Genomic DNA, 18,649 nt, shown 5'->3' with positions numbered 1-18,649 from the left:
ATGCCGGAGAAGCGGCTCACCGCCGGTAGGTGGGGCGGGCGGGCCCGCGTCACGGGGCCGAAGGCCGAAGGACGTGGCGTCCCTACCTGATCACGCTCCCGCCTCTGGTGTTACCGTACCCGCCCGGGCGTCCCCTCTTTCAAACATTCGAAAGACCGGCTCCACTCCTTTCCTGTAGCATTTTATTACGATTTCTACCCCTATCCCTCACCGCGTCCCCCATCGACTCTGCCTCATTGGCACCGTGTTATTTTAACTTGCTTAATTCTCCGTTTTGCAGCTGGAATAATGGAGGCCTCTATCTATTAAGGTTAACTCCAGGGTCACAGTGAATTAGTGACCAGGCTGGATTCCAGAGGCCTTTCCTCCCACTTCCACCTTGAATTCCAACTTAAAATTCAATCCATGTGCAGAAAATGAACAGAGGGCCAAAATGTTATTGAGCTTGTCCATGTATAAAGCAGGGCTAGGTGCTGTCTCAAATTATTTCATTTACTTTAAACGGAAATCAGATTTGAGTGAGATAATGTAATATTTTATCTTGTTTCAGAGCCACCAACTATTACAGAAGCAGAATTTGTAAGTACAATTTAGAGGGCTACTATTTTTTTTCCTCTGGCTTTTTAAAAGTAGTTTATTTTTTAAATTATATTTATTTCCCATTACCATTTATCCTCCTTATACCCTCTTCCAACTCCATCCATCCTCGCCCCCCCCCTTTTTTTAAATAACAAATCATAGATGTAGAAAAAAGCTGTATATTTTCTTTTCTACTTTTTGCCAAATGAGTATAATAGAAGCTTTGGCTTAGTAACAATGGTGCTGAGTACAAGACCTTTTTACAGCCTTTTAATAGGTACATTTTAAAGAAGGAACTAATTGATTTTTATGGTGGTTGCTGTTCACTGTGAAAGTTCTTTTACATAAATGATCTCAATTAATTCCTCTAAACCCTTTAATGAAACCCTATGAAAGATAGGCTTTATCTCCATGGTTTTGTTGCGATGTGGCCATGCAGTTTCTAGTTGCAGTAAACATTAATTGATGGTATCGATGGATAATAAATAAGTGGTCAATTTATAGTCCTAAGTCCTTTAAAAATGTTAAATATTTTCACATTGGACTTCTGAAGAGCTGAGTAGCAATGAGTACTTCGCCCAGTACATTATATATGTTATCAGTGAGGTGAGCGCTATATTCAGGGTGGGTTTTACTGTAATTCTTACTGTGTATTTATGGAACTTGCCCAAGGTTAAACAGGTAGATAGGAGGTAGCACAGCCTAATTCCTGTTACTGTCTGATTTGGATTTCAAGAGCTCTAGCTACTTCTCTGAATTATTTGCTTATGTCCTCCAACACTTATTTTTCTTATCGGCCAATTATTTGCTTTCGGCTTTTTGTTCAGCAAACATGAGTGCCTTCCTTATACACAGTGCAGTGACCGATGCTGAGGATACGTCTTGAAAAGTTCCCAGTCTGGCAGGAGCTCTGCGAGGAGAGGGCTAAGCTGTGTCTGCCAGCACTTCCCACTTGCACCCTTCCAGACCCTTAGTCCACTACTGGGAGAGACAGCCCAAGACAGAGGCACAAGGGGAATGTCAGCAACTCCTCCATCTTCTCATTGCCTTGGCATAACCGTGTAGTGGCAAATTTCTTTTCGCTGCTTCCTGAACTGTTCTTCATTCCAGCAGGAGGTCAGCATTTCTGGAGCCAGCTAATCTTTCCCACGCAACTCCAGCATAACCACTCCGAAAAGCCCTCAGCAACATTGCACTTTAACATTTGAGCAGTCTGCTAATCTCTTCAGGTCTTTGTAATTGTCTGGGAACTCTTAACAGCTTGAAACCTCTGTTTAGTCACTCGTCCTTCTCTTGGTTGCTTTGATACCACTGTCTGTCTTCCAGTTTTCCCATCTCTCATTTTTATGTTCCCCTTTCTGGCTTCTCTTTTTCTTTGCCCATGAAAAGTGTTGACCTTCAAGATTCTGTTCTACAGGCTTTCTCTGAGGAAGCTCCCCTTCTCCTGCCATAGTTTCAGCTACCCTTGTTTCACAGGGCTTCCAGCTGCACACACCTCTGGTCCAGATGCCTCTTCTGTGTCAGAACTCTGCACCCATTGGGTGATAGTGAATCTTCATCATTTGGGTATCCCTGCATCATCTCAACAGTCTAAACTGAACTCATCCTGCCCCCTCTCCCCGCCCCGCCGCCGGCTTCGCCCATTCTTGTTTTCTTTCTCTTTTTCTTGTTTTGGTTAATAGCACTGCTGGCCATTTAATCACCCAAGCCAGAACCCATCTTCTCTTTTCTTCACCTCCTCTGGCAAGTTCCTGTCAAGGCCAGATCTTTTTCTCCATCCTCACAGCTACTGTCTTATTTCAGGCCCTCATCCCTGGGCCTGGACTTTGGCAGTACTACTAACTGATATCACTGCCTCCAAAATTCCTTCTGCCAACTCCAATTTTTCTTTGCCTAAACTGCAAACCCATGCACATCAGCTGTGCCGGATGAGATTGCTTTACTCTAACTTTAGACTTTCCTTCTTGCATCACTCTTATCCTGGCTATCAGATTGCTATAAACTCTCTTAAAAATTACCATGTTACTCAATTGCTCACATCTTTTATTAATCCTACTATTTATTTGAATGCTGACTAGATGCTAGTATTTGACATCAAAACAACTCTATTAGGTGGTTATTATCACCCACATTTCACAGATGTGGAAGTCCAAGTCACAGAGCTTAACTTGGCCCGAGGCCACATATCTAGTAACAGGCAGAGCCAGAATGTCGAAAGCCTTCCTTTAGTATCCAAGCTCTTCTATAACTTTTCAGCCTTCTTTAACCTTACCTCCCAGTACTTTCTATGTGATAAAGACAATGTTCATACTGTTTTTGGTTTATAAAGTACTTCCACATGCTTCTGCTCCAGCCAAACTACCCTGCTTGCCTCCTTGCCTTTGCTGTCAAGTTTCGTCTCAGTTGCCCTCCTCCATCTATTTCACAATCTTGCACATTCCTCACCGCCCAGCTCATCTCCTCCATGAACCCTCTCCAACCTAAACTTGTCCAGACCGCCTTGGAGCTGTGTGCAGCTTTCAGTTGAGACCAGTTTGTGACCAGATCCTCCAATTCATAATGTCCCCAAACATTATTTGTAGATTAAATAATTCATATGTCTTGTACATATATTTCCCTCTGTTTTCCAAAAACTTTAAAGTATTTTTTTATTCACATTCTTAGGAAAGAAGTGTGTGGCAGAGATCCCTTGTTCCCCATAATCCATTCTACCCTGTTCCATAATGCACACGAGACATACTGCTCTCCAGAATAAAGACTTCATTTTCTAGCTTCCCTTGCAGCTAAATGTGGTCAAGTAACCAAATTTTGACAAGGGAATGTTAACATAAGTGTTGTGTGTCCCGCTTCTGGAAAGCTGATGTTTACAAAGATTAAATAACTGACCTCTTCGGTCTTCACAGCTAGTAACTGGTCAAGTTGCAGGTAGAACCTGTGTCATTCTGATTGTAACATACATAAAAGTATAAAGGGAGAGAGTGGGCCCTTTTTGTTTTTCCTGCTGACTGGAATAAAATGTGCTCCTGAAGTGGAAACAGTCATTTTGGATCACGAGGTAGAAGTGGCATCTTGAGGAAGGTGGACTTACCAGATCAAAGGAGCCTGACCTCCTAATATTTGGAAAGCTACGATGCCAGTCCCGAACTGCTTATGGTTTCGTGAGAGAAATAAACTTCCATTTTACTTAAATGGTGCTATTTCAGTTCCATCTTTGACAGCAGTCATACACTAATATAAGTTGCTCCTATATTCATGGGAACTTTTTTCATATTGTATTTTCTCAATCAGTGGATCTAAAAAGTACAAGGCTATTGTGGACATCTGCAAAATATTTTAACCTTTACATGGGGTCTTTATCCTCAAGGGAGAGAATAACTCATTTAGAGTAAATCATTTGTTGTCAGGAACGCATTGCCTTGTATATTAACTTTCATTTTAACTTTTTATGTCTAAATTTTGCAATTACTTAACAAAATTGTGAATACATATAGGGCTGGTACTATGTCTCAGTATACCTTAATATTTTCTTTAGTGTGTAGCACAATGCCCACTATGAATGTGCTATCAGATGACTAATAAACTTTGGCTGATGGATATTTTAATATATAATAAATATCATTTGTTTTACTTACTATGTTTTGCAAAGCTTCATTGCATAAGTACCTTCCTCCTGGCATTTTTCTACTTTAGTGTCTTTATTAACTTCATGTTTGATTTTTGATAATTTCCTAAGCAAAATACGTACAAAAAAACTTGGTATATTCAGTTCTCTTATTAGTTTTTTTGGGGGTATATTTTTAATTATATAAGCAACATGTAAGTATAAATACATTCTTATAAATAATTCAAATATCAAATGATAAAATAAATGCTTCTCTTCATTACATTCCTCAATCCCAGCTTTTTTGTTTTCACGTTCCATAAAAACTGAAATATGAATCTATCAGAACAAGAAGAGTAGAGTTCAGACTGCTTAATGATACATTATGTATTTAATTTTTTTAGGAATTGCAATGTGTTCCAAAGAGGCTGCACCATTTCACACTTCTGCCAGCAATATACAAGGGTTCCAATTTCTCCATGTCCTCGCCAGTACTTGTTATTTGCCACCCTAGTAGATGTGAAGTGATATCTCATTGTGGTTTTGATTTGCATTTCTCTTGTTGCTAGTTATGTAGAGCATTTTTTCATGTGCTTATTTGTATGTCTTCTTTGAAGAAGCATCTATTTAGGTCTTTTGCTCATTTAAAACTTTTGGGTTGTTTATGTTTTTCTTATATTCTGAGTTTGTCATATATTCTGGGTATTAACCCTTATCACATATGTGATTTGCAATTTTTTCTCACATTCTGTAGGTTGTTTTTTTACTTCTTTAATAGGGTTGTTTGATGCACAACATTTTTAATTTTTATGAAGTCTAATTTGTTTTTTCTTGTGTTGCTCCTGCTTTTGATGTCATATTTAAGAATCCATTGCCAAATACAAGATCATGAATATTTTTATAGGTTTAGTTCTTACATAGGTCTTTGATTCATTTTGAGTTAATTTTTGTAGATGGTATAATATAAGGGTCCAACTTCATTCTTTTGCATGTGGATGTCCAGTTTTCTCAGCACCATTTGTTGGAGAGTGTTATTTCCCCACTGAATGGGCTTGGCACTCCTGTTGAAAATCATTTGATTGAATGTGAGAATATTTATTTCTGGACTTTCTGTTCCCTTCCAATAGTCTATATGTCTTTCTGCCAGTACCACACTGTTTTGATTACTGTAGTTTTGTAGTAAAATTTAAAACCATGATACGTGAGTCCTTCAACTTTGTTCTTTTTCAAGATTGTTTCAGTAATTCAAGGTCCTTGAAATCCCATATGAAATTTAGGGTATTTTTTTCTATTTCTGCAAAAAATAAAATGTCATTGGAATTTTGATAGAGATTGTATTATATCTATAGACTGTTTTGGGTGGTATTGTCATTTTAACACTACTGTCTTCCAATCCATGAACATGATATGTCTTTCTGTTTCTTCATATCTTCTCTATTTTCTTTCAGCAACATTGTATAGTTTTCAGTATATAAGTCTTTGCGTCCTTGGTTAAGTGATTCTTTTTGATTCTATCATAAATGGAATTATTTTCTTCCTTTTTGGATGTACATAACTTTTTTTTGGTAAGCAATTAAAAACTGTTATTTACTATTATTGATATTTTATTATTATTTTTCATTCCATAAAAACAGTTCTAAATGAAATGTAAATCTCTCCTTGTCTTGTAGTTACTTGTGTGCGTGGCTTTTCTCTCTACAGACTCTTTAAATTCCCAGACGAAAAAGGCTGGGACCTACTGGGTGAGCCCAGGAAAGGCACTGCTGTTTGCTTTAATGTGCTGCTGCAGTTGAAGGAAACTAAACCATGCATGAGACAAGGACTTTTATTACTACTGCTGATATTTTAAATGTATATAAGTTTGCTACTGTGACTTCTGCAGTTACTGTGTTAGAACTATGCATAAATACATAATATTTAATATCAGATTACATGCTTGGAGTGACTTTGTGCAATTCCTAATCAAGATTTTTAAATGATGGTCTTTTAAAATCCTTGAATAGTCTCTATCGTGAGAAACTGTATCACCCGATAGGTATTAAAATTTTTTAGACTATCTTTACAACCATTCAAACTTCTAAGAGCTAAAGTTTAACAGTCCTTCCTTTTTTCATGACAAATATGTTAAAATTTCTTAGGATAAACAAAATTAAAAATCAATAACATATATGTAATTTCAAGCAGTGACCTTACAACTAGCTTAGAAACTACTGCCAGGATCCACCAGTTGCCAGCATACAGAAATATGTGATGTATGTGGACGCAATGATTTGGGGCCATCGTCTGTATGTAGCCTTCCAGGATCTCCTGTTCCCCCTTTCCTCCCAGCTGTCAGCACCTTCGGCTGTGTCCTGTGTTCTTGGACACCTCATATGGAAACTCCTCCAGCAGTTCCGTGGGGCATCGGTATGTCGTGCAGCTAGCCAGCATGTCCACATCCAGGGCCTTGAGCAACTCCCTGGCTGTGCTCCGTGTCTGACAGAGGAGCGGGGGGTGTGGGATGTGGCTCATAAATCATCATCTCTAGGAGAAGGAGTCGGATCTGAGGAGTCCCAAACAAGGCTTCTCCCAACCAGAGATCACCATCCTGGGAACTCCAGCCACCGGTGCTGGGCCGGGCTGCCTCGGCTTTTTTGACCCGTGGAATTCCACTGTCTGCACACCGCTCTGGGCCATTGTATACCTGGTGGGAAGCTCTGGCCTAGTGATTGGTTTGTTTAGGAAGGAGAAATGAAAGAATGAGGAAGAAGTAAAAATAGGTATAATTCTGGAAATATGGTCTATCTTATCTCCTGATTGATGGCGATAGCATCCCCAATCTAAAATGTGACAATATAGTATTCTACTTTGGAAATTAGATGAATGGCATTGGTTTAGTATGTGAATAGCATGAAAGGAAGTGAAAATTTGGATTGTTTTTCTACTTTTGCCATTAGCTGACTGTGGTCCCCGGTACTTGTTTTGCTTTTATAGAATTTGAAGGTATTTGAAATGCATTTCAAAGGCCATCACTCCCATTAGCTGATCCCTCCTACCAGATAATATCTTTGCCTCCTTTGGGAGAAAATGGTTTATATTGTACTTCTCTTATGGTATTTATTATATTCTTTCTTGAACTATGGTTTTGGTCTGTGTTTATCTTATTTACTCTTTCATGTTTGTGAGGTCTTTTTTTTGGTATATCTTCATTTACAGTTGTGAAGTAATTGTAGTTTACCTGGTTTTAAGGTGCAGCAAAATAATTTTTTAAGCAAAAGAAAATTGACCTACTATAATTAGCAAACATATATAAACTATTTTGCTTAACCCTCTTTCAGGAAGAATTTTGAGAAGTTTGGACTAAAAACGGAAAAGCTGACTTCACTTTCACAGATGGCACACCTGTAATACATGAAAAAACAGGTTTCAAGAGTGTATTCAGTTCTGAAGAAATGTTTCTACCTTCCATTGCATCATTCAACAGAGAATCTGGTTGCAAATTTTGCAGTCGGGTTCATGGAATGATGTAATGGAGGAATTGATTGTAACTCAATTTTCTTCTTGATTGTACCATTAACCATCACCAGTTTATTGGTTATTTGAAAGATATTAAACTCGAATATGGAGACTTCTTTCATTTTAATACGACCGACTGACTGGATTGTGGAAACTTACTGAGAGTAACTAAGCTGCTTCTTCAGATCAAGGCATTTAAAAAAAAAATTTTTTTTTTTTAAATTAAAGGCTTTGAGAATAAAGGCTTTGTCAGATCCTCATTGCTTCACAAGACCATTTGTTACTAATGTGACACAATGCCTGAACACATTGAACTAGTAGAGGCTGCAATGGGAAAATATGCTCCTTTATTTAGGGAAGTGCAGGCCTTCAAATTAAAGTGCAACAAGACGACTGAGCAGATGGCACTAGCAGACTACACTTGTTTCCATTGCAGCCTGCCCTGATACCAGCAGAAGAACTGATGTTGACTGTGGGTAGAAATTAAGAAACAATTACAGAAACAAAACACACAATTGGATGTATTTGAATAACATTTTAAGTGTCCACGGGTGTTAGTGCAAACCTTAGGATGTGACCGAATGCAAAGGAAATGCTCCAGCAGTGACGTTCAGTTTCAGGGGGACCTGAGGGAGCTGAAAGCTAACTGCTCACCAATGGGTCAGTTAGGGCAGTGCCACTTTGAGGGGCTGCAGACTGTTGCCACCCGAGACCAGTCCATGTCAAGATGAGTTCAGAAATTGAGAGGAAATATTTAGACACTTTACAGGAACTTGGCAGAGTATGCTTATATCTATTGAATTTAATTTTAATTTTTTTGAATTTAATTTTTAAAGTGGGCTTGTGTTATGATATATTTTATTTCATTTTCTAGTAATTCATTCTTGCTGTATTTTATAGAAGTTATCTGAAATAGATGAGGGACATAACAAAATGGGTACTTCATCACAGATAGTTTGGAAAGTGTTGAGTTAAAGCCTCTTAGAAGTGTGAGCCATCTGGAAATGAATATATGAATCTGAGGATTATCTAGAAATTTTTGGCAATGAGGCTGGCCAAATTCTAGGCAACAATTAGGTCTACCTGACTCTATGAAATGCACATTCTCTTTTATAGCTAAATAATCCACTACCATTATAAATGAAAAATACTCACCCTTCCCTTCTGTGGATTTTTGGTCATGAGCCCAGTAGTGCAAAATTTGGCCACCCTTATTGTATAGCACAATGCTACCTAAGAGACCCAAAGGTATTTATTGAATCCAATTGATTTCTCCTAAGAATTAGCAGAAACTACGTAGTTCACTAAATAAAGTCCAGAAAACTAAAGTAACTTGGAAAGGTACAATTTGAAAGGTTGTTAGCCTCATACCTGCCTCACCAAAGGTTATCTGCCTCGTTCTGCTGTGTTAGAGCTTTGCCAATCAGAACTTTGAGAATGTATTGCTAAGGAGCCACTGTGAAGGTGGTGGATTTAGGAGATCCTAAGTTGTTTGTTGTTCTTTTAATCAGTTCAGATTTTTAGTAAGTTCCTTGATATAAATCCTGTGATTGTTACTGTATCTTGCTACTACAATTATTTAAAGAAATTACCCTGTAAATCTATTTTTCAAAGTAGGTGTTAATATGCTATAGTGTCTTCCTTATACTTTTTACTATACTTCAACACATTTTTAAAAACTTGGCCAGTATAAAAAGAAAATAATCAGCCATATGGAAATAATAGCATTGTGTCATATTGTCAACTTTCATGTTAGATTTGTGAAATTGAAATATAATTATGAATAACAAAATAAACACATGTACTATACAACACAGTATGCCATGTTGTGCTTTTGACACAATGGAAACAATTACTAATAAAATAAGGTGTTTTATTTGGAAGAGAGCATTTGTTCTTGGCAGTAGCTTTCCAATTTTGCCAGCTTTAAACATGACTATGTTGGGGGATGAAATAGTTACGGAAAAAATGTATACAATCTTTACTCTTTGAACATATGCATTGTCAAAGATTCTTTATGCAAAAGTTAAGCAGGACTCAGATTACTAAGTCTATATCTCTTTCTGAGGGGGAAGTAGCAGAATAGTTTCTTCATTTAGTTTATCACTTAAATTAGGCAATTTAAGAAATTTATATTCTGAATTTCTTTTAACCCCAATCACTGGTTCTGCCTTTATTGCTCTGCCTTCATTTTTATTAGATAGATACTTTGATAAGTCTGTGGGAAATTTACCATGCATAGTATTTTGTATTTGTTGATGTTTCATTTAAGTGTGCTGTATTTTTCACGTGTTCTGTTTTACAGCTAAGTACAGTGGCAGGTCTTTTAAGGGTATGCTCCACTCTATTTTTCAATTTCTTCCTTCCAGAGATTGTAGGACTATATTCTGCTTATAGTGAGGATTCAGTGTTGACTGACTGAAAAAGATTTGAAGATATAATCTATTGAGAGAGATATATATATATATATATTTGAACATATAATCTATTGATAGCAGAGTTATGCTGACATGTTTTAAAACAACATAAGCATAATAATGATGTTTTTATGTTTTTTGCAGGAAGATTCTTTGGCAACAGATAGTTTCCTTGTGGACTACTTTAATGAATTTCTAAGTCTTCCAGTGAGTGTATTATTATGTTCTACTGAATACATTATCAAAGCAAAGTATTGCAATCCCTGGGTTTTCTTGTAATACACTTATCAGGAATAATATTTTTTAAAATATTAAAGCTTTTAGGTAAGGTTTGTATTTTTTATGGAGTTAATAATTGGGTTTGAATCATATTTAAGAACTATTTCTATTGAAGAAAGCTGGATTTTTTCCTAACCATCAAAAGTGTATGGTACAAAATCTGATACAGTTATATTTGGCACCATTTTAGGTTTTGAACAGAGGTGATAAGGATAGAATGCAAAAAAAAAAATGTAAGAAACCAAATTTCTTGCCTCTAAGCAATTATTGTCATCCTCTTGGGCAGAAATTAAAGTATAATTTGTGTTTAAGGCAACTAGAGTTTTCTATCAATAGTAAACAAGACATAGGAGGTTGCCAAATCATTGAATTTCAGACTCAGCAGTGATTGATAGAGTAAACGTTGCAGGGTTTGGGGAAAGTGAAATGGGGGTGCGTGTATAAAAACTCATATACTGTATGTAAAGTTTATCAGAAATATCAGATAAAAGAAAGAAAGAAAAAGCTTTCATTATTGTTATGAAAACACAAAACCCTTTTTTCACTAAAGTATTTACCAGGCTAAATTTGGAATATAAAAGGTCACAAGTAATTTGAAAAGTAGTGGATCATAAAATGTGAAATCTCTTAAAACCTAACCACTGACAATATCTTTTGAAGGGAAAGCACTACGTGTACTTTCTTACCTACATCCGTTTTTGCTAGCCGTGTATATGAATCTGTGCATGCAGGTTGGTTGGTTGTGCGAAATCTTTTTCCCAGAAGAATTGTTCTTTCCCCTCCTTTCGGCAGTTAGGTCTCTGAGACCGTCATGGGGGTTAGGCTGGGACACCAAGCCACCCTCTCCCTTCCTAGCAAGTGGCCTGGACAGCACTGCAGGATACCTCAGGGGTTCCTGTTTGGTCTGGCTCTTCAACTTGCATTGTCCAAGTGTGTAATATAAAAAACCCAGCAGCGTCGCAACATTGTCATAATTTTGCTCCTCCAGATAATGTAGTCTTTCCTCTAGAAGCTTGCGTTCTCTTTCTTCTTTCCAAAAACACTTTTTTGGTGAAATTTTAAAAATAAAAATCTCTATATTAGGGCTGATTTCAGTTTCTCAAGATTTATATTCGGCGAGCCCAGCTCTTCCATTCATTACTGTTGTGGTCTTAGACACATTCCTTAATTACTTAATTTTTTGATTTTTTTTTCCTCTGTGAAAACAATATATCTTATATTTTCTTACGAAATGAGGTAATATATATATGAAGTGCCTGGCCCAGAATTAGTGCTTCTCTTTCCTTTTCCTTCACTATCTACCAGGGGTGTCCAACCTTTTGGCGTCTCTAGGCCACACTTGGAAGAAGAAGAGTTGTCTTGGGCCTCGCATTAAATACACAAACTCTAATGAAAACTGATGAGGAAAAAAAGAAGACTTTAAGTAAATTTACAATTTTGTGTTGGGCCTCATTCATAGCCATCCTGGGCCGCAGGTTGGACGCCTTATTCTAGACCATCTCATCTTCTATTCCTGAAACATAAGGGACAGTCACTCTTTAATTAGATTGGTGGAGCATTATGAATCTGGAGGAGAATCTCCTGTGCCACAGAGATCTGTAATTGGCTTTGAGTTTTAAAAGTTATTTTTAATCAGAGACTTGAATGAAATATTGAAAGCAAACCAGTGTTTTTCCAGTTTTAGGTCACTGAGTTAGTAAATGACAGTGTCTACCCAGGCCCACATGGCCCAAACACTTGTCCCACTACATTGTGGTGACTCCAGAACTGGCAGCGGAGGAATAAGCTGATCGTTTGGGTAACAGAATCTGGTCTCCTTTTTATCACGGTCATCTGAAATGGGCTAAGACAAACAAAGCTAATGTGTTTTTAGGTTGCGTTAATAAAAGTATAGTTAAGATCAAGAAAAATATTAGTTTGGAGCACAGACGTCACTCAATACATGTTTTTTTGAATTGGATATAACCGTCAGACCACATTTGGGGTATCGTGTTCCATTCTTGGTGCCGTACATTAAGAGCGCTCTGCCAGACCAGACTCAGGGAGACTCAGCTAATGAACGCTCTGGAAACCACGTTAGATGAGGAAGGGTTCACAGAAGTGAGGGCATTGGGCCTGGCTGAAGAATGGGTAGAGGGGCTGGAGTGGAACAGCTCCTTCTAAATATATGAAGATCTGATTGAGGAAGAGGAGTTAACATATTCTATGAAGCTAGAGGGCAGAACCAGGGCCACCAGCATTTATGAGGAAATTGATTTTTACTCACTAGAAGAAAGATGTTTTCTGTTCATTTCATAAGAGTAGAATGTGTTGGCTTGTGAAGCAGTAAACTCCCTGTGTTTGGAGATAGTCAGGTAAAGCTTAGGAAACCCTTTTGGGGAATATTTCATAGGGCATATTGGTTTTGGGTGGCACATTGGACTTTTGTAACTAAAGAAAATGTGATCAATTCCTTCTCTTCATTTTATCTCAGGAACTACATTGTGAATTTCCTGGGACCAAGGATAGGTCCCTTTTTTCTGTATCTCCCAAAGCTTCTTAAGGATGATTATGCTTTTATTTCTACATCTTCCATGTAAGATCCTTGAAATAAATACATAGCCTTCTAATGTTCTGCTCTCCTGCCTCCCCACCTCTACCAGCCTCCCCCACCGCCAAAACCCTCAACAATCTAAGTCTGAGAATGTAGATAGATAACTATAACACGCTCAATCTGAAGGACCCTTGGGTCGTGTAGATTTCTGATACTTCTGTAGTGACATGCTCAAGGTCCCATAACTGGTTTGTGGCACAAATGGGCCTAGAAATCAGGCTTTCTGGCTCCTACGCTCTTTCTTTCCATTACACCATTACACCCTTGGGACACACTGTGAGATCCAGAAATTGATGGCTGGTAGCCTGCCTCCGTGTTATTTTTTGATGAGGGGAATCCAGGACAGTTGCCGCTATTATAAATAATTATGACACTTTCCAAATCCTAGCTTTCATAACTTCAGTCCGTCTGTTCTGGTGCCAGGTTCACATTCAGCTATTGTTTTCATGTGGCGTCTGGGAGGTTTCTTGCTGTCAACTCTTTATGGACAAGTGTTTGCTTATTAAGTTTTCTTCTGTGCTATAGTGTGAAAACATTTTTTTCCCCCTTTGGTTTTATTTTGTGTGTTTTATGCTCAGTGACTGTTGTGGGATTGAGTAGATGAGCCCACATACAGACTTAGGTTGGTCCTCTGTGGGTGGTTTAGAATGTTTGTGACATTTATGGTTTGCAGAAGCTGAAGGGGTGGCCTGTTCTATACCCTCCTTGCAAGGATAGGTATGTCATGTGTTTGCCAGACCGTGCTTAGCTATGTGCCCTTGGAATTTTACCATAACTTCTTTTTTTGGGCTGATTCTCCACAGTTTTTAAAAAAATCTGTAAACTATTATAATTTCTTGCAGCTTTATGAAGGAGTTCTATGTTAGATGGATTGTTCGGTAAGGGGTGGGAAAGAGAAAGCAAGAGAGAAGGGATGTAGATTCGGTGAATGAGTGGGATGAAGGGGGATGAAGGGCTTGGGTCATCCCCTGCCAAAGTGGGATTGCTCAGGGATTGGCGTTTAACGGTGTTGGTGGAGCTCTAGGTACACATCTCTGGGTGATGAGCCTTGTAGCTTAAACATGAAACACTCAAATCAGCTAATGTCGCTCATTTTATTAGCTAAGGGCATTTTCTGTGCATCTTAGGTGGCAGATTATTCCTTTTATCCCATTGGTGAATAGTCCAGTAAATAGTTTATGGTTCGACATCTAAAATAACAATAAAATTTAGATTAAAACAAGTTATTAGTAACTGACTTATTATATTCAAGTGTTCAGATGTTTCTTATTCGCTGACTAGGATGCATGTTTAAAACATAGATTTTGGAGCTCAATTAGTAGAGAACAGAGTTGGACCAGGGATGAACATGCATTAAATTAACCTAGTCATTAGTTTTTAATTTAAATACTGTTCAGCTAAATAATTTGGCACCCTGTAAGCTTCAGTGGTGCTGGGCTGGCGGTTGAAGCACATCACTAATTATTCACAGGGTTCTTTTTCTCCCTCCTCTTTTCAAAGAAATGTGGAACCAGCAATTTAGTGTGGTAAAAAATATTTTCTTGCACTTGCTTTTTCTGTGAAAATATTTTTCGCACATGGATGACTGGTACTACAAAGTTAGCTTTCAGCACCTTCAGGTCAGTTCGTTTTAGAACATTTAGAAAATGATACCCTTGAAATGAAAAAGTAAGTAAGGGAAAGAGCCGTCTGTGGCAGCTTGTGGAGGGTTGGGCTTGGGGCTCAAACTGAGGATTTTTCCTGTTACATGATTAAAAGCTGAGCGCTCTCTAAATTAGCTTATGCAGACTTCTTATATCATTCATTTCTACCTCCCCCTCGTTACGTGTCATTTATTGTCACATACTAAACTAATTTAGAGGGTTTTGTAGATAAGCTTAGAAATGGCGAACACAAAGAACTCAATGTGTGAGAGAGATTCTTTTTAAGCAGCCGTCAGGATTGTGTATAATAATGAAAGACCAGGGCCTTTCTCCTTGAGAAAGATTTAGATGGTCACCCCTCCCCCCGCATATGAATACATATGAGGGCAGCATGAAGTGACAGGCGCAGTGGAGGCTTTGACGTTTATCTTAACCTGGATCCCATCTCTCCCCAGCTAAAAACTCCTCTGTGGCTCCCTATCATTCTAAAGCAGTGATTCTCCAACTTGGGCACGCATCTGAACTGCTGAGGGCTTGCTAAACACAGAGCACAGGGTCTCCCCGCCCCAGAGTTTCTCCTACAGGGAGAGACCCCAAAATTCAAGTTTCTGCAGATTCCCGGGCAGTGCTGATGCTGCTGGTCCAGGTGCCGCCGCGCTCCAAGAACCACTGATTTGAGAGAGCAAGTGGGGAATGGCAGCGTGTAACAAAGTGTCCTTGACGCGCGTGCCCCTGCCTTTCTCTCCGGGCTTGTATTCTGTTACGCTCCCGTGGGATGTGAAGCTTCAGCTATGTCACACTGCTTGCAGTGCGTCAAAGGTGCTCTTTTCTTTTGTGCTCTTGTGTCTCGATCCATTTGCTATTTCTTTTGCGGAATTCCCCTCTCTCCATTATTTACCAGATGAGAATGCCTGTTCATTCTTCAAGACCCAGCTTTCTCTTACAGCCCCCTTGTTTCTAGAAGGTAGCTAACGAATCCTTTTGTGTCATCACTCTGCTTTGTACATATGTCCACTGTAGCTATTATATGTTAAAGTGGAGTGGCAATATGCATGATTATTACTCAAAATTAATTATTTGTGCTCTGCAGAAAGAGTGAGGGTGATGTAAAGAGTGAGGATGACCAGGCCTGTTGTTGCAATCCGTAAGCACACATCTACCAATCCATGAGTTCCGGGGGAAGGTGTGAGATGGACGATGAGAAACTGCCATTCCCTCCGTGGGTCTCATCCTTCTTGCCTCTCACAGCGTAGTCATCTTATTTGGAGGGCGATTCTAGTGTTAAAAAAGTACGTATTTTTGTATAACGTGAGCTTTAAACACACGCCCAACCCTTGATCTGGTCCCTTTACAATACCAGCAGAAAAACTGACTGTGATCAGCTTCTTGAAAGAGAGGAAAACATTGTACTTTATGGCTGTTTTCAAGGGGTAATTTTTACTGAACTTGATTTCACTTTGTGTGCTGACTGCAGGGTCTATTACCGCGGGGGCGAGTGTTGATCGTCTCTGAGTACCACATACCTTTATTCTGTTAGGTTAGCATGCTCTGAGGCTGCATCCATGGCTCATGCGTTTGAGCTGAGGCTTTACGGAGGGTGCTCTGGATTGGCTCACTAAATGTAGCAATACATCATCTACCACAATTTCTCATTTAATAAGGGTTCAATCAATACTTATTTAATAAATTAATGAACTAACAAAGGAATTGGATGGTCTTATTAGAGACCAGAAGAAACAGACTTTTTTTATCCTGGAGAGAAAAATCATGGGCTGATGGAGTATCAAACATTAAAGACAACTTGATATTATTTTGTTAAAACGCCTTTATATAATAAATCTGAGGAAGGTGAGGTAATTTGCCCAACATTACTTCCATTTAATCATTCTGCTTATCCTTTTCTAGACGGATTCTACTTTAGCCAAATCTCTTTTAAAGTACAATAACTAAACTAGATATAATATTCTAGGATTACTATGATCTTTGTGGAAAATTTTCCCTCCCCTGAGGCCAAGGTCAGCTCCTACCTGTGTTTTGCCCAGGGCCACCCTGCCTGAGCAATCTGACATGGCTGCTCCTTGTGCTGGGCTTGGAGTTTCCCAGGCAAAGCCAAACTGTGAGCCTAGGCTGGCTGCTGCTAATGTCGGACCTGGGGCCACTTAGCAAGAGGCGAGAGGGCTGGAGGCTCACTGAGGCAGGGCTGCTGCTTGTTTGAAAAGATTTAAGAAGTTGTGAAGCCTGAGCCAAGCCCAGGCATTCACATGGAAAAGCCACTGTTAACAGGTGTAAGGTGTATGGAATGGAGCCTCAGGGGATGTCCAGGGCAGGGCAAACAGTGTTAGCCCCGTTGATGGAGTCTCAGATATGGCACCCACCTGCCAGCTCTGTGTTTCTGTGAGAGTAGGGTTCAGAAAAGGGATGATGTCCTCTGTCCCTGCCCCTCCTTCTCCCTGGGAGAAAGCTGTTCCCCAGCTCTCACCTTTATGCCAGACACTTCAATTACTCCCCTGATGCCCCTGGTGCCTTTCCAGCTGCTATCCTGGTGCTGGAGCTCAGAGGGAGTGAGTCTGAGTAAGTCTATGTGTGGGTTCTTTAAGAGGCACTGCTTGGAACTCCAGAAGTTTCTTCCACCAATTCAATACCCACTGTTTTTTGCAGCCAAAAATTATAGGGACTTATCTTTTGGCACCAGAACCCTGAGCTGGGGGGCCTGGTGTGAGCCTGGGACTCCTCACTCCCGAGGCAAGCTATGTTTACGTATGCCGCCATCTTGACTGGAAGTTGCAGTTTTGCTTTGTAAGTTGCAAATAAAAGTAATTGCTAACTGTCTGACTTAAAACCTGCCCTGGCCCCACTGTGTGATGGGGACAACAACCCATCCAAGAGTTAATCGCTACCACACTAAACCTGGTCATGGTAGCAGTAGCTCTGAGGACACAGCCAGCCTCCCCAGAACATGGTGACAGCTCAGCCTGGGGCGTGTGAGCAGCCTCTCTCACCAGCTCAGGAGCTGGCAAGCAAAACTCCAGACTGCTACTAGGAGACTGTTCCTAAAACACAAATCGGATTATGTGACTACGCCTTAAATGATGTGCAAAGCCTTCCACGATCTGGTCCTATTTTGCTCATCTATGTCCAGTCTTTCCTCTCTGTTTCTTAAACTCTGCCACCCATAAACTATTCAAATTCTATTCCAATTGCCTTGAACTGCTTGAAATTATCCATGTACATCATGCAGCTTCATGCCTCTGTGCCTTTACTGGTAAAACCAGAACATAGGCTTTGGGATCAAAACACCTTGGTTTTTGAGTCCCAGTTCCACTTACTTCATGGGGTTATTATATTTAGCACAGTGCCTGGCATAGAGAAGGTGGTCAGTACATGCTAGTTTTATCATATGTGAGGCAACACAATAAAGGGGAAACGTGCTTTCTTTGGGACCAGACAGACTTGTTTCTATAGCCTTGATCCTAAAATTGTCTACGGAGGGTGTCAGAGTGTCACTGTCCTTCTTTTTTTAACTTGAGCATTTTTTTACTCAATTAACAGGAAATATTTTATTTGTCAGTAGAACTAATTGGCATTCTTTGCTTTGGATTATCACAGCTTTGTGCTCCTCTGGCTACGGGTGTGAGGGTAGGAGGCAGAAAAAAAAAGAAAGAAAAACAATAAATAAAGAGATCAAGCTTTTTTTTTTTTTGTTCCATGGATACTCAAAACTAGAAGAAATCTTTTTCAGATGGTCTTCCCATTATACTGCTCCATTTCCCCCACCCCAGTTAATATTCGATGACCCCTCTCTACCAAGTTTAATTCAGTTTCTTTCTTCAGCCAGATGAATTGGGCCTCTGAGATCAACAGACTCATTTATCTGTTTTAGTCTAGTGATAGTATAATTCAGAGATAAAGAATATTTGACTTTTAAGTAAGTAGCATCTGTTTGAATCTCATGTTTGAAAGACAGATGCATTGGGCAGCCAATGAAATATATTTATTGAAAAAACCTTATCCACAATGTACTGCTAAGTATTGTTATTTATCC

General features: G+C 39.2%; 1 protein-coding gene across 1 annotated transcript in view; it reads left to right on the top strand.

Moving 5' to 3' along the window:
• RGS22 (regulator of G protein signaling 22) overlaps positions 1-18,649 on the top strand; it is a 123,153-nt gene continuing 104,504 nt past the window's right edge. Inside the window, exons 1-3 of the mRNA XM_054590138.1 lie at positions 1-25; positions 551-579; positions 10,237-10,299. Coding sequence (XP_054446113.1) covers positions 1-25; positions 551-579; positions 10,237-10,299 — 117 coding nt within the window. The remainder of the gene's footprint in view (positions 26-550; positions 580-10,236; positions 10,300-18,649) is intronic.

The sequence above is a fragment of the Pteronotus mesoamericanus genome, unplaced genomic scaffold, assembly GCF_021234165.1.
Source record: "Pteronotus mesoamericanus isolate MK-2021 breed Mesoamerican mustached bat unplaced genomic scaffold, CSHL_Meso_final scaffold_174, whole genome shotgun sequence".
Lineage (NCBI taxonomy): Eukaryota > Metazoa > Chordata > Mammalia > Chiroptera > Mormoopidae > Pteronotus > Pteronotus mesoamericanus.
This window is presented reverse-complemented; position numbering and strand designations above follow the sequence as displayed.